The sequence below is a fragment of the Trachinotus anak genome, unplaced genomic scaffold (genome assembly GCF_046630095.1).
Source record: "Trachinotus anak isolate AG129_WGS33_773 ecotype Australia unplaced genomic scaffold, CSIRO_AGI_Tana_v1 ptg000002l, whole genome shotgun sequence".
NCBI classification, from domain to species: domain Eukaryota; kingdom Metazoa; phylum Chordata; class Actinopteri; order Carangiformes; family Carangidae; genus Trachinotus; species Trachinotus anak.
Genome location: NW_027273853.1, coordinates 26,122,154 through 26,138,413, shown reverse-complemented (window position 1 = coordinate 26,138,413; position 16,260 = coordinate 26,122,154). Strand labels below are relative to the sequence as shown.

At 41.9% G+C, this 16,260-nt stretch overlaps 2 protein-coding genes and 1 long non-coding RNA gene across 3 annotated transcripts; all 3 read left to right on the top strand.

Moving 5' to 3' along the window:
* The first annotated feature begins 633 nt into the window (after positions 1 to 633).
* Positions 634 to 2,713, top strand: LOC139606239 (uncharacterized). The gene is made up of 2 exons (XR_011684578.1): positions 634 to 1,773; positions 1,828 to 2,713. It is a non-coding gene; the product is annotated as an uncharacterized lncRNA (long non-coding RNA).
* Positions 2,714 to 3,048: 335 nt separating this feature from the next.
* On the top strand, positions 3,049 to 12,302 carry LOC139606230 (fibroblast growth factor 6-like). The gene is made up of 3 exons (XM_071458282.1): positions 3,049 to 4,534; positions 5,139 to 5,242; positions 8,130 to 12,302. Exons 1-3 carry the CDS (start codon positions 4,189 to 4,191, stop codon positions 8,304 to 8,306), a joined length of 627 nt encoding a protein of 208 aa, XP_071314383.1. The 5' UTR covers positions 3,049 to 4,188; the 3' UTR covers positions 8,307 to 12,302.
* Positions 12,303 to 13,862: 1,560 nt separating this feature from the next.
* LOC139606219 (fibroblast growth factor 23-like) lies at positions 13,863 to 15,983 on the top strand. The gene is made up of 3 exons (XM_071458272.1): positions 13,863 to 14,154; positions 14,531 to 14,634; positions 14,745 to 15,983. Exons 1-3 carry the CDS (start codon positions 13,953 to 13,955, stop codon positions 15,171 to 15,173), a joined length of 735 nt encoding a protein of 244 aa, XP_071314373.1. The 5' UTR covers positions 13,863 to 13,952; the 3' UTR covers positions 15,174 to 15,983.
* Positions 15,984 to 16,260: the final 277 nt, after the last annotated feature.

Sequence of the window (16,260 nt, the reverse complement as noted above, 5' to 3'; positions counted from 1 at the left end):
AGAATTATAAGTAAGATCATTTTACTTTTCCATCCATCCATCCATGAAAAACACACTTAAAATGGTACTTCAGAGATTTAATATTGCAGCTCCAAACAGCTGAGGAACTTGCAAGAGACAGACTGTAGTCCTTACACCTGGTCACGCTCCAAAAAGCCTGGACCCTACATTTCCCATCATACCACTTAATATCATCTTTCATCAGATCTTCTCTGCCTGTTAAACGCCGTGATTGTTCAAAATTCATGCCCCCAGTTTGGTTTTATGTGAAATATTTGATCTTTGTCAAGAGAACCCTGCTGACATCACTATGACATCATCAGGGTTGTTTTCTCAGCCTTGACAAAGCTCAGAATCAGAATCAGAATCAGAATCAGAATCAGTTTTATTGCCAAGTATGTTTTCACATACAAGGAATTTTTTCTGGTGATTGGTGCAATTGATCAGCAACAGTGGGGCTCTCTAGCCTTGTTGATGAGGCTAATAGCAGATGGGAAGAAGCTATTTTTGTGGCGAGAGGTTTTGGTCCTGAAGGACCGCAGCCTCCTGCCAGAGGGGAGTGTCTCAAAGAGTTTGTGTCCAGGGTGGGAGGAGTCAGCTACAATCTTCCCTGCACGCCTCAGAGCCCTAATAAGACATAATACAACTACTTTACTGGTAAACTGACCGGTGTGTGCAAAATTGGTGGAATAGCCCCCACCCCGGCCACCCAGTGTAATCTATTACTTTATGAACAGTTTGACTGCAAATATTTTGTATACAGATTTACTGTGTATCCCTATGGGAATTTAGTCATGCAACCTGTTGAGGTGATGTTATCGACTGTGGTGGTTTAAGAATGAATTTGTTTACTGGAACTGGAATACTGCATCAAACATCCTCTGTCTAGATAATCAAGAGTTGTCCTCTGTAACGGACCGCTCATCCTGTCCAACAATGCTACTGATCAGGACAGACGTCTCAGGTTAGTATCTTGTTTTAGTGTCTCATCCTGTCCTCATGCCACTGTTGAAACACTTTCCCTGCTGCCTAAGCGTTCATGTGTTACTGTATTCTTAAATGACAATCTAAGGCGTCCAGATGGGCTTGTTGTGTAATGCTGTGTAACAGTAAACATGTAGGCTGATGTCTGATAGAAGCCCAATTCATAGCACCCATTCCTGAAAAGACCAAAAAAGTCGTGCAGTGAATGCATTTGGTTACTGAAAATGATGCGAGACTAGGCACTGTATACTGAGGGGCTGAAGGCCAAGCTAAGTTGAGTTGAGCTGAGTGTGTGTGTGTGTGTGTGTGTGTGTGTGTGTGTGTGTGTGTGTGTGTGTGTGTGTGTGTGTGTGTGTGTGTGTGTGTGTGTGTGTGTGTGTGTGTGTGTGTGTGTGTATATATATATAACATGGAGGACAAACAATGAGAAAATAAACTGTAATATTTGCGGTTGAGGCTAATGAAAAGTGGTAGGACTGGAGTGTGGGCAGTTTTTCTCATTGGTAAGAATGAACTGTATTGACCTTAGCCCATAAGATGCTGTACGTTACAATGTGGCCTTCAGTGCTTTTCAAATTGGCCCGTTGGTATAAACACCGTGCTTTTGTCGCAACTGGTGATTGAGTTCATCTGAGTGTTTTGTATCCAGGTTGTCTGATCCTACATAATGGTTGATGCATTAGGTTGGATGGATACAAACAGTCCTGAAGGATATTGCACTCAGCATGGGAGAAGTAAAAAAAAAAAAAAAAACAGCAGAGGATTAGATTCATTTGTTTTGTTGGTGTCGTGGTGACACTTCTGCTGAATAGAATTCTTTAAAAAAAAAAAAAAAAAAAAAAGAGTTACCCTTTTCTCCCCCAAATGCACAGGAAAATATTGCCAAGCAGAACCTGAAGTGTCAGAAAAAGGTTGTGTTACAAGTGCCTGTACATTTTTCAAACATTTTTTGTACATATGTATTTATTTATTATGCTTTTATTACAGAATAGCACGTATTAAACTATTGGCGTCTTTGGCATCTTTCATAGGTGCAAGGGTGAGGGCTGTTTCTGTGAAAAAGATAAATTATTTGTAAAGATGTGGTATAGAAGCATCCTCAAAGCTATAATTTAATTTAACATTACCCACTTTATGCTATAGCTTTGGTAACATCACGGAGCCTGTGGCTGATGCCTGCTGTCAGTTTGTATCAAATCAGCTGCAGATGACAATATAGTGAAAGTTTCCACCTGTGGTCGTCATTCATATAGTTAATCATTTTATTCCTGTCACACAGCCCGGATCTGTTTTTCTGGTGCAGTTGGTGCAAACAAGAAACCTCATCATTTTGTCAATAGTGCTTTACCTGGGTCTTTGTATAACCACTTGTCTGTTGACATATTGTTAACAGATAAAAACTACAGATACCTTCACTGGATAGGTGGAGTTGTTTTCAGTCCCTGTTGTTCTAAACCAAATGTCTTGTTTGATTTAAGACAAAAAGGTGCCAATGGTCAGAAGTCATTATATTCTAATGTGATTAATCAGGTTTTATGTTTTTATTTTATTATATATATATATATATATATATATCACAAGACTTCAGTCACTTGTGTCATTCTCATAAATGCATTCAGCCATAACAAAAAGTTGTATTTAATTTTCATTATACATCCATTAGATTGTGTATAAATATGCAGTTACCAAATAGATTTTATACAAAATAAAAGAACTGCATTGTCAATGAGATGTTGTCCTTGAGTAATTTTGTGAAACACATGTACCTTCCCAGTTTTGAGACACTGGTATATTATTGGTCATTACCTTATACAGTAGCTGAACCTCAAAACTGAAAACTAAGCTCCATAACAGGGGTCAATACGTTTTGTTTAGATAACTGGATCATTCAGTGTGAAATGCACTTTGATCAGTCTCGTAATATAAGCGTGTTCTGGAAGGTATGATGTCCAGTGAGCTTAATGAGGAGTGAAGGCTGTGGACGAGTGTGCAAGAAATAACTTGGAAATGGCGCCACCCTTTGGAAATGTGCGGGAACTGAAGTGTGCAGGAGAGTGTGCCGGGGCGCAACTGCGCTGGCCCGCTGACGCATGGGCATGCTGCTGGTGACATTATCTATTACATGGAAAAGACGAGAGGCTTTCATGTTGCAGGGATGGCATGCTGGCAATGTGTGCCACTTCATGACGGGCCTCTCCAGTTTGTTCCGCACAGTTCTCACGACTCCACCGTAGGAAATGCAGAGGTGACAGTGTGCCTATAAAAATATGATACTTATTTTTGTTTTTTTGAAAATGCCACTCTGGGCCTTCGTTATCAAGTCGCGCAGTAGAGTTGAGGGGGGCCTCGGGGGCCTCGGGGTCCTGCTCAAGGGCACGTCAGCAGGGCGGAAGTTGACCGACACTGAGGTCTTGAACCCTGATCTTTGCGGCTGCCGCCGCGCTGGCCCCTGCGTCCGGCTCATATGTGATTTTAGGGCCAGAAAAACACAGATTTGCAGGGGAAAGTTCTTGAACGGCGCAGCAGAACATGTCTCCGGTGACAAGTGGGCCTGTTTTTACACCTTCCTTCTAAATAAGGAAGCGGCCCGACAGACATATGACCACCGACCCAATTTGGGAGCAGCCCGAGTGCCCCATCGCGTCCCACGGCCGCTGAACGCCACCAATAAGCTTTCTCCCCTTCCAGCCCAGAAGTGACAGCGGGCCATTCCCCTCAACTCTCTACAGACTTGGTATTTTTCCTGCTGTCAGCACCCGCTCTACCCTTGTATTATCCCAGCGGTGAAGTCAGCATGATGTCATCCAGGGATGCGATATCCCTGGCAAGGTTGAAACAGGGTTTTTGGTGAGTGGTAAAGGATTTATTCTGAACTCTTACCGAGAGGGAGGCAGAGAGGGGGAAGAGAGAGAGAGAAAGAGAGAGTGTGTGTGTGTGTGTGTGTGAGAGAGAGAGAGAGAGACGCGGAGGAGCTGCAAAACATGGTAATCACCACCACCAACATCACCATCACCATCACCTCCAGCTCTGCCGCGCACTCTCCCGTCTCCTCTCCTCCTCCGCACCGGGGCTTGCGTTTCATGCCCAAAGCCCTGATCTGCGCTCCAGAAATAACCCTCAGCCAGCATGCCGAAGGAAGCAAAACAAGAAGAGCGGTATTTTTAGGGTCATTAATTTCGACCACGTGGTCCGAAGGTAGACCGGATGGCCGTTGCGCAAAGGTTCCTCGTCAGTATGTCCTGCGAGGCCGGCACGCCGCACTGGACGCTGACCGCGTTGGTTCTCCTGGGCTTTCTGCTGGGGATCGTGTCAGCGTACCCTTTACCGAGCAGCAGGACCAATGCAACTTTACTGGAGAAACGATGGGAGACCCTCTTCTCCCGCTCTGTGCTGGGGATCTCCGGGGAGAAACCGGAGCTGAACTGGGAGAGTGACTATCTGCTGGGCATCAAAAGAGTGCGGAGGCTCTACTGCAACGTGGGCATCGGGTTTCACCTTCAGGTCCTCCCCGACGGCAGGATAAACGGTGCACATAATGAAAACCAGTACAGTGAGTTATACCTCCACCGATGTAATGCAATAGACATGAAAGAGAGGCAGAGTCAATAAGCATGGATCTGTGATGAGCAGGCTAGTCTATCCCCTCTATTAATTTGCATGATCATATGTCATCAATGCTCATAGGGAGCATTGAATTTCCTCCACGGCAAAGACAAATCTATTAAAACAAGTATCCATCAGTGCTGAACACCCCCTTCCTCCCCCTCTCCCCTAAGCTCAACCATGACATGAATGTATGGACGCTTTTAGACACAACTTATTTTTACGCAGCCCTGTGAGGGCGGTGCAGGGACCAATGGCCGTGCACGTCAATGCAATTACTGCAATTATTGCAATAACCAGAATGCGCTTAATTGACAGGCGCCTGGATGCAAATGTGAAGATGGGGTGAAAGATGCAGAACAAAGGCTCGGCATGCTGCGCAGCAATCTGCAAGGTTACACCCATAGACGCAGAGAGAGAGAGAGAGAGAGAGAGAGAGAGCACAATGCTCCAGTCATCAAGATGTAACAGTGAATCAGCACGGACCGTCGGCTGCTGGCTTCTTGTTATTTTGACTCCAACGTAACGGGCCTATTCTTTGTCCCTATCAGGTCTGATAGAAATCTCCACGGTGGAGAGAGGAGTGGTGAGCCTGTATGGGGTGAGGAGTGAGTTGTTTGTCGCAATGAACAGCCGTGGGAGGTTATACGGAACGGTAGGTATGCACAGCATTTCATTTATTGTCCAGCAATATTAGTTAACGGGATCCTGGAAATAAATAAATAAATAAATAAATGAATGAATAAATACATAGGCCGCGGTCGCAGCTTGAGCCAGCCTCTATTTGAGATGTGACTCCTGCTCTGTCAGCCATTCTTGCGAAATCCATATATTTTAATTTCATCGGGAATTTATAAAGCTCTATTTAAAGCGAGGGTGCTTGGCCTGGTGGCCGATGGGTAAATAATGATGAGGTTAACAGATGCAGGCCTCGGTCCACACGCCTGGAGAGCCGCATGTGTGTGGGGAGCAGGGAAAACCCCCTGACGCCCAGAAACCAGTCAGCGCAGTTGGGAAATCCATTTTTATGAGGGAAGCGCTTATTTCGCAGTGCAGTGCACATCACACGCACCTCAGCAGGGCAGAGGCTCCACGCACCCACAGCAGCAGCCCCCCCACTCTCACCCCCAGAAATATAAAGTATGACTGTTGCTTTTTTATGTCATTCTAGTGGATTTCAGAAAGAAAGTCGTGGCATTTCTTGGTAACTGTTGAGCAGCATTACTCAGCTTCATGGCTGTTCAGTCTCCTCACCAAACTGTGGTGCGCAGTTACGTTTCTGAGATGCATCCAACACTACCAAACATGCCGCTGTATGTAATTCAGGCTCCACCAGGCAGAGCACCTCCTGGGTTTCCATACAGCCTAACATGCGTGTTGTCCCACTTTCTCACAGAACAACCGAGCTCCACCAGAGTAGCAGTACTTCTGTAGATTGCAGGCTGGAAAAGATGGAAACCTGATGGGAGACTGTCTTTACAGCTTAATAAAGCTGACGTGGATCTCAGATTAAGGATTTTATACAAGGTCTAAGAGCAACAGCTACGTAGAACTGAATGTATGGATTTAAGTATTTATCACCATTGTGAGAGAAGTGGCTTTTTCTCTGACAGTTATTTGATATTTTATTATGTTTTAGACGACTGAAATACAGTCACCCTCTTAAAAAACGGTGAGAATTCTCAGAGGAGCAATAATGGGCTAAAACTATAAACTAAAATGTAGTGTTCCACAATTTCCCTGTGTACTTTGCCAAAGGTTTTATTGTTGTATGGATTTAGGCTCCCAGGGGCCCTGATTTGATCCTGCTGCTGAATGTGTTGGATGTTGTAATCCCTCGCTGCTGGCGGTTTCTAAGCGAAAGGTACATTTTTTTAGGTGAGGTTTACATGACAGTAAGTTAAACAGGAGCTAAACTGGTCACCTGTCCATACATAATATATATATAGTCTAGATCTTACTTCTCAGATGGAACAAAATCCAAATTCAGATTCTCTTATGCACCCACATTTCTTTTAATCTTGATCTTTCTGTGTTTTGTTGTTGTTCTTACACTTGAACTTGAATTTTTCATCCTCATCACATAGATAAGGTGTTTTATTTTTTTTTTATTTTAAGAATTGCTGGAGATAACTTTTACAAGGTGTAACTAGTTTTGTTCCTGAGCAATGACAGGTATGAATAAATACATGTTCCTGGTTGTGGGGGGGTGGGGGGCCGTTGTGTTTGGTAGAGCCCTGCTGACACGTGGCTGCTGTTTGCCCACTGTGGCCAACATATTTGACAGACAGAATGAGTTTGTTATCTGGTCATGAGTGATGAGGCGTTAGCTTGTGAGCGGCCCGATGATCCGATAAGAGATTGAATTAGGCCACATGCTCTCTGACGGACAGTATTCTCTGCTGCGTACTGTATGAGTCATGCATTGTCAGCTCGAGTTAGCTGGGCGCTTGTTCTTTATAATGTCAGATATTTAGAGCTTATTCTTATATAAAGGTACTTTATGTGTTACTCTTGTAACTGAAGTTGTAGTCATAGTTTATTTTAGAACTTCTATCAAAGCTTTTTATGACTGCAGTGCTAAATTGTATAATTTAAATATTTATTAAAGGTCAAAGATTAAAGATTAAAATGGTTCATTTAAAGGCATAGTTTGACCTTTGGGAAATATACTTCCTTGCAGATATGAGTTCGATGAGAAGTTTGATACTACCCTCATATCTCTGCTAAATGTGAGGCTGGGTCCAGGAAACAATTAGCTTAGCTTAGCATAAAGACAGGAAGCAGGAGGAAACCGCTAGTCCGGCTGTATTCAAACCAGTACCTCCAAAGCTCACAAGCTAACAGGTTATATCTAGTTTGTTTAATCTTATGAAAAGAAGAAGTGAAAAACCCTCAGGTTGTGGTTTAACGCGGACTGCTGATTAATCAAATGAGACGTAACGTGTTAATTAGTGAGCTGTGGAGGTGCTGGTAGCCAGTTTGGCTGCCTTTGAAGACAGCCAGGCTAGCTGTTTCCTCCAGCTTCCTGTCCTAATGCTAAACTAAGCTAACTGTCTTTCTGCTGTAGCTTCATCTTTAGTGTAAGGAAATGAGACTGGTGTTAATTTTCTCATCCAACACTCTGCAAGAAAGCAAATACGCGTGTTTCCCTAGCTATGCTTTTAAGTTCAGCGTGGTTTTTCTGTGAATAGACCATCACCTGATTAAAATGACTTGTTGTCTAAATATCAGCTGATACAATAGATTATTTGGCTTATTGTGTATGATTACATCAATACCTACTTTTCCAAGGAGAAAGGTTGATGCCTTTGAATATGTCAGAGCAGTCAGTGCTGCTGGGAGATTAAACATTGTCAAAATGTTCGCTCTTCATTCCCATAGCTGTGTCTAATCTATATTTATCTTTATATTTCTGTGCATGACTCAGAATCTTTTTAAAGAGCTTTTTAATGTTTTGTCATCAAAGCTTCAAACTACAAACCGTCTCTTTTCTTGAGCCGCTCATTAAACTGCACACTGTCTGTCTTTGTCCTCTCCAGACAGTCTTCCATGACGAGTGCAAGTTCAAGGAGAGCTTGCTCCCAAACAACTACAACGCCTACGAGTCTCTGGTGTACAGAGGCTCCTACATAGCACTCAGCAAGCATGGCCGCGTGAAGAGGGGCAACAAGGCCACCACTGCCATGACTGTAACGCACTTCCTACCCCGAATATGACGAGCAAAAACTGGCAATAACAAACTTATTTGCACATGTGGATTATTTCCCAGGTAACATAAATACCGTATACATACATACAAACACAAAAGACGAAACGGACTGTAAAAGAAAGAAATACAACTATATCTGATAGTATTTATTCAAACTTTATATGTATATTTGGGTAGCTTACTTTGTATTAGAAAATAATGGAAATGCCATTCTTTGCTGCTTTTATGATTTTCATCATTTTGTGATACGAAGGGGATGGAGAGGCGTCATTTGTCCCCTCAGTTTTTATGGGTGCTTGCTGGAATTGGCCGAGTCCTTGCCCTGTCAGTGGATGATGGTTCATCCTTTTGGAAATGAAACGGATACGTTATTACCTCAAAGCACCATATCCTGAGGAGAAGAGGAGGAAGAAAAAGAGAAATGCGTGCATGAAATTTCTACAGCGTTTGTTTCCTTTAAAAATGTTTTTTGTCGTCATCCATCGAGAACTTGGACATTTACCATTTGTTTTTTGATTGTGTCTGTCACTGTCAGGGCAACTACAGCACTTGCAAATATAGTGGTGGTTTTTCTTGCTTTGTCATGAGGTGGCGGTGCCTTGGATTCCTACTTGCGGCCCCCTTACCCTTGCATGCGAGAAACGTGGTGCTCGAGTCAGAAATAGGAATGAAACGCAAGTCATCACTCCCTCAGACACCGCCGGCCCAATTCCTAGAGGGCCAGAGGTTTCTCTGCTTTATTTTCTTTCCATAATTAGATCAATTAAGTAATTGAGACTCTATGCTGCACAGGACCCAGTGGAGCCTCTTGTTAATATGGAAAGCTAGATTTAGAGTGAGCACTCAACTCCCCTCATCATGTCCAAGGGAGCTTTGACAATCCCAGGTTTTACTTTCGCAGATTTTGTAGCTGGATCATCAGGTTAGAGTGAGTGTGTGAGTGTGTGTGCTGAATGTGGGGGCATGCATTTATTTTTAGTACGTATGTGGAATCGCTCTGTTTGAGAGCTGCTTAATTTGAGAGGGTTTTTTTTTTGTCTTTGATTGCGGGTGGTCAAGGGGGCATCTGTGTAGCCGAATATCTTAGACCTGACACTATGAAGCAAAATGTCCTCCATTACTGTCTGCTCTGTGTTGTGTTTTTCCTCTCTTCAGATTGAGTTGGTGCTTCTGGTCTGTAGATATTTTGTTGTCGGTAGTTCAAACTAATTTATTGAATTTGTTTTTGGTTTTTTTTTCGTGACTTTCACACTGGTTTGACGAAATAAAATTTGGCACTTATGATAATGTGCTTATGCAGAAATGAGTGAAGTTCCAGTGGATGTCATTGATTAGTCAGTTCACTGCAAACATGGTGATCTGCTGCATTATTTTGACATAGTGTGAACAGAGAGAGACGGAATGGCTTCAGAGCTCATGATCCGGGGTTTTGTGAACATGACTTCAGGTAACTCGGTCTGTCTGACATTTAGATGATGTGGATTGTCTGGATCTGTTCATCCCAGATTTTTAAGCTTATTTATGCATTATTCAGATTGGTCACTGAGTCACAGTATGGCTTCTTGTGAAAAAAGTGAATACGAGCAGTGTTGCAAAAACCAGTGAACCAAAGGGTTATACTGAGATGTTCATTCAGGCTTTGTGTATGCAGCACACCATACTTGAATTCAACAACTCCTCGCGCTTCTCTTTCAGATACTGTAGTTTTCCACTGTGGAGACGAGGGGGAAAAGGAAGGAGCACAAAGAGCTGGCGAAGTTGAAGATAGCGATTGTGTACAGAGGAGTTGGAGATTCTGTATGTGGCACTGGTTGTTTGTTTAACTCGGCGAGGATGTGGATAACGCCAGGTGAAACACCTGAGCATCAGCACTGGTGGGCCCCTCGTCTGTTGTTGTCCATTGGACAGTCACTGCAGGGCCTTGGGATTCTTGTCCCGTTCAACTGAGCCACTTTTGTACCAGGGTCGGAGATGTGGGCTTTCTTCCCTCTGTGCTACTGACGTAGATGTGTTGTCTGGTCCATCTCTACTCTTATCTTATTATTTTATGGAGCTCTGCACCGGTGAGAGTCTTTTTAATGCTGAAATGTGGTGCAACAGATCTCGACTTGTGGTGTTTTTGAAATCGAGGTTTTAAATTTCGGTACTTGACCTGCAATATTCTGCGAGCAGCAAACTACCAGTCAGACCAGCTTGGTGACATGTGATTTAAAGGAAGCAGCAAAGGCTCTTACAGATATATCTTATCATATTTTACCTCATGCCCTCTCTAACATTACTGTAACGCACTGACAAAATGTCTGTGAGCAACGGTTTACACGCCCTTTAAGCTCCAGCTTCTGTCTAGTAGCAGAGACGAATGTGCAGTATCTGGTCAGAATGAGAGTGTATGTACTTTATGTGTATGTGTGTGTGTGTGTGTGTGTGTGTGTGTGTGTGTGTGTGTGTGTGTGAGCTCACTCCTGTCATTTTTCTGTTTCTGCCAAAGTGACTGTAGAGATGGTATCAGATCAATTTACCTTGAGTCAGGAATAACAGGGCATTGTCTGACTGTGCAAGCTGATGTACTGTACTCTCCTCACAGAGAGGATGAAGACGAGAGTGATGGAAAAGGTAACACATAGGCTGCAGAGGGACGCGTGTCAAAAGAAAGCGCTGAGCGTGGCGTGAGCTGGTGGTGAATGTAGCAAAAGGCCACGTTAAACCAATCAAATGCTTCCAGGAAAGGGCCACTTGAGTTACCAGGCTGTCTGTCAGACTGAATACTGTGATCCAAGAGAGCATCTTGACACTACCAGGATGTCATGTTTGATGTTTCTGAATATTGACACCATTGATAATTGTGTTTGGGAGGGATTTACTCGTTTCGACTGATCAGCCTTTAACACATCATTATGATCAGTTAATGATCCTTTGTAGCTTTTTCTCGGCTGATTTCATGGCAGTGAGGAGACGTTGGGAGACGTATTTTGGCTAATTTGTCAAAATATATAAAAAGGTGCAATTTGTTCTTTTCTTTTTCTTTTTTTTTTTTAATGGAGTGCAATTTACCGAGCAGGGGGAAGATGCTGTTTTCCTTTGCTACGCTTTCATCAAAACAAGCTGACATGCAAGATCGAAAGTACTTGTTTTTTGATGAAAACTTTGTGTCACTTACTGTATGTTTATTTTTGATTTATTATGTTTCAGAGGACACTGTCAGCACAAAAAGCAATGTTTTGAGTAGTAGAATGATATGAATTGCAAAGTTACAATGGCTCCTCAAGCTGTAAGAGATATGTGATAAGTTGATATGGTGGGAAATGAACTTGATATCATTTACACCTACAGCAACTTAGCTCAGTGTTAGAATTTTGAGAACTTGAGAACCGAAAGTCAAAACAAAACATTTCTGTTATGACATTTGCATGATGTTATTTCGAGGCACAGAAGGTTGTATGATATAGCAGTAACTGAGATAAGGTTAAGAAAAACATAATCTTTCTACACTAACCTTTACTTCCTTAATTCCCCATTATGCATATAGAGTTCTGAATGGACTAGGTATGTGTTCCCCCTTTGATTAAGGATCCAGTGTCTGGATTTTGCCATTGTGCTTATCATACCTGTTCAGCTGGTTTTAAAATGTGTTGGTTCACAGGGAACTGGAGGTCTGTGGGATGATCTGGGATCAGACTTGTGTGTGTGTGTCCCTGTGTGCCAGCAGCCTTTGTGTTTCTCTCTCAGTTTTCTATTCCTGCACTGAGGGGAGAGTGCTTCCTCTGAGTCCCCCTCCTCTTTTTTAACATATACCTCACCTTCTGCCTTAGTTCCGATTATTGAAATGATTGTAAATTAGTTTGAAACAACAGACTTCTCCAATCATTTGTTTCTGAAAAATATGATGACGAGTAAGTAAAATACTATATTACAAATGGTTTTCCTTTTATTTTTGTACGTATGTGCTGTGCACAGCAGTCAACTGTATTCCTGAGATGATAATAAAAGACGTTTTGTAAAAGCTGTTGTGATTCAATACTTCGAAGTTGCACGTTTCACTTACTTCACGCTTCTGACCCTGAATTACACAGATTTAATACCAGCTCCAGTGGGGAAGGAACTGTCCCAATAAAAACATTAAACCTCACCATTACCATGAGCTGGTATGTGGCGCCCTCCTCTGGAGCAGCCTGACAACATGCACAAGGGCAACATTTCACAGACTGAAAGTAAATCTGGCTGAAAATAAACTGAAACTGAAACAGAATTAGAGCAAACCATGAAAACCACTTTTTGCAGGTTCTGTGTTTAACACTACTCCTGCACATAAGCCAACACTACACACAACATATACATAATAATTCTAATTAAAGGTAGAATGGAGACGGTGTTCAATTGGTACAATCCACTGAATTAATTTTGATGAAATGCTAAATAGTCTGGTCTGTGCAGAATAAAGTGTCAAACTTAATGAGCTTGTTAGAAGAATAAAGTTTCCAATAAATGCATAATGATGAATGAATATTAACTTGGAGCAATTCTTTCAAGGACATTCCAGCTTTTTCAACTCAATGCAACAACTAAACTTACACAGAGCCTCTGATTCGCACTAAATAACATTATTCAGTTCAGGAATGTTTTATGAAATTATTTGGAAATAGGAAACCTGTAAAATAAAGTGACTGCCTATATTGCAGTTACTGTTTGTTGACCTCATCAATAAGTAAAATATTGCCATTGCCTCCTTAAACACTACCTCCAACCATTCTGTAGTAACATTTCTCCCTGGGTGCTCATTAAAAGAATATTGTATAAAAACATTGTAAAACAAATTCTAAATCTGGATTTCTGTATCTCAACTTTTCATCTCAGTGAATTTTCCCTGTCATGGTTTCTAAGCTTTCCAACGACAGATACAAGGCATCCACACCGGTGACAGGAAGTGACAGGAAGTGTGTACAGTTAATTAATAAGCAAGGTGTGAGTCATTCACCTTGGATGTCAGTCAACACACTGTGACACAACAGAATCATATCTTCATTATGCGGCAGTGGTTCATACCTAAACTGTGCAGGTTCACATTACTTATTTCAGTTTAGACAAACTTCAGTGAATAATGTTAAAAAATAAAGATTATAAGGATAGTTTGAAATGCCTGGTGTTCTTACCCCACTTCTTTTTCTTGATCTCTTCAGAGCCACAGACGAGTTGAATTCCTGAAAGTTGAATCACTATCTCCATCATCTTTTCACATCCTCTGCTGTCTCTTCATCCTCTCTGCTTTTCTCCAGATTCTGGTGAAACATGTTTAATCACATTTTTTTAATGGTTTAAACAAAAAGTGGACTAAAACTTGTTTCCATCTTGGAAGAAGAATATATTTCTATGTGGAGGTTCTGCCATGTAGAGCAAAAAAAAAAAAAAAAAAGAAAGTAAGGCTCCTTCATACTAATGAAATTGTACCTTCCCAGTTAGAGCTTACAAGTATTGCATCTACCCTTAATCATGGAAAAACAGGAAGGCTTTGAGTCATTTTGGTAAATGAGTTAGCCAGTTTATCGACCCCGTGTTTAAATAGACCTGTTGGACTTTCTCCTCCTCCATTAGCTGTCCTCTCACCATCCTGAACATTTGCACTGCTAGAGTAGAGACAACACGGCATCCCCCATTGATCATGCAACCAGCTTTCTTCTCACTCATTCTGACGGCCGTACATGTGTCTGTACTGGTGGATTGTAGACCGAGGCTCGAGGACCCAGAGCAACAACCACAACATCAGCAGAGCAGCTTCTACGCAGATGCATCTGCTGGTATGGGCCGTTTTTACTCAGAGCTGAGCGGATCAATCAAAAGACGCATTCACAGAGACTTTCTAGGTAAGTCTACCTATATCCATACAAACATAGTTTAATTACAAATGATTTCATTAAACTCAGAAAATGAAAGTTTGTATACTAAATGCAATTTTTTCTTTGTCCAGTTGATTTATATTCAATGTAAGATGATGCTTTCCAATTATGTCCTAAAAAGGCAAAAAAAAGAAGTATTTGCACATGAAGAGAAAAGTTCATAAATGCATGTTGAATGGTATAATCACTGAAAACACTCAAAGACATGTTGTCATTCAGGTGTCCAAAGAAAATTTTGCATGTCATCTACACAAACAAGTTTCTGGCAGCCAGTAACGTTCCTGTTCAGACTATGCTCAATATCCATAACATGAAATACATGTGTCTGAATGTTTTCTTACAGTTGTTTTACCAGTCAGAAGAGATAAAGGCAACTCTGTGTCAATATTTGATTTGAGAAGAAAACGGTTCCTCTGTATGGACTCAAACGGAGAGATTTACATCTCTGTGAGTATATATATATATATTTTATAAAAAATTTATTTGAATGAAGTCAGGAAACGACTGCAGGGAAAACTGATACAGATATTTTATCTGCTTTTTTTCCTACCAAACAGAGGCAGAAGGACAGCGAAGATTGCTTCTTCTGGCGCATTTGGTTAGATCTGGCAAACCACCATGACACGCTTTTCTCTACCACCGGGGGCCACCTGCTCCAACTGGAGGGAGCTGAGCTGCGAGCTGCCCACCGGGAGCCACCTGAACCCTCCTCAGCACAGCTGGAGAGGTTCCTGGGTCCGTTGCTGAAGAGACAGAGGAGGAGTGAGGAGGTGAACCCATCTGATCCATTAAGATCACACTCACATCCTTCACATTCTGCCAAAGATCACACGGATACGTCTCATGGGCAGCCTGAACAGGACCAGGCCGGGGCTGTGTCCAAAGAGACCATCACCTCCTGTGATGACCCCCTGCGGGTCTTACGGCCCAACGGGCCCGTCAGTCCTTTCAAGACTAATATTGCAGACCGGGCAGAACAAGACTAAGATACTGAACTTGGGTTTATTAAAGGGAAAAGGCAAGAGGGGGTGCAAGTCTTTATTTTTGATGTGAATACTCACTTTGTGTTTGACTGAATGACTGACGTATGTACCTGCAGATACCTTGTCATGTGGTATCAGTGGAAGCCACAGAGTGACTTGCTAAGGGCTGGTAGAGTCAGGCTGACATTAGAGGTCGGTTTGAGGTCAAGTAAAAGCGATAAATATTCTATAACCTCTGAGAAAAGAGATAACATTTTATAAAATCTTTCAATCACATGTGTCAGATTTAGTTTTTATGGAACTCTTACACTAAGTAATGTACTCATGCACCTTGTTACATCACAGCAGCTTGTGCAGATCTTCTGTTTGAATAGTAGATGAAGGATAAGTTTGGCAACATTCGACAGAATCATGAGGCAAGTTTGGTCCAGCGTCCTGCAGTCCTTGAACCTCTTTTGTCAGTTAAATTTTAAACCTTAGGCCAGATGTGGCAATGTTTGTTTTGCATATGTAAAAATGTGTGATCTGTAAGTAATTATGAATATTTATGCATGAATCTGTTGAAAAAAAACTAAACAAAAATTGAACAGGTGCATGGTGTTGTTACTGAAAACAAAACATCTGCCGTTTGCAGCCATTCATAAAAAGAATCAAATTAAGTCAGGTGCCGGACACCAATAGTCACAGCAATAAAAAGGTATTTATTAATTGAAATGTGTTAGATGACTTGCTTCCTAGTGTACTATGTTATTATTTATATATTTCATGTTGTGTTATTTCTGGTGTGGAAAAATAAATGGTAACTATTCTGTGGATTGCCTGTTTGTATTTTTGCTGGAGTCCATAAAGTGCAGATTTGCATACATGTTAGAAGCCTGCTCTGTGACGTCTGCCTGAGGGACAGTGTGAAAGAGCACGAGAGAATGACCTGTGACACAAACAAATTGCACCCGTTAGTCCCACCACTCTGCAGCAGCCCCCCCAGGCACAGTTCCATGCCAGACTTTCTTTAGTCCCTGTTTACACAATCATTTATGTATCACCACATCACCAATAAAAGTAATTTCCTTTCTAGAAAATCATTATATAC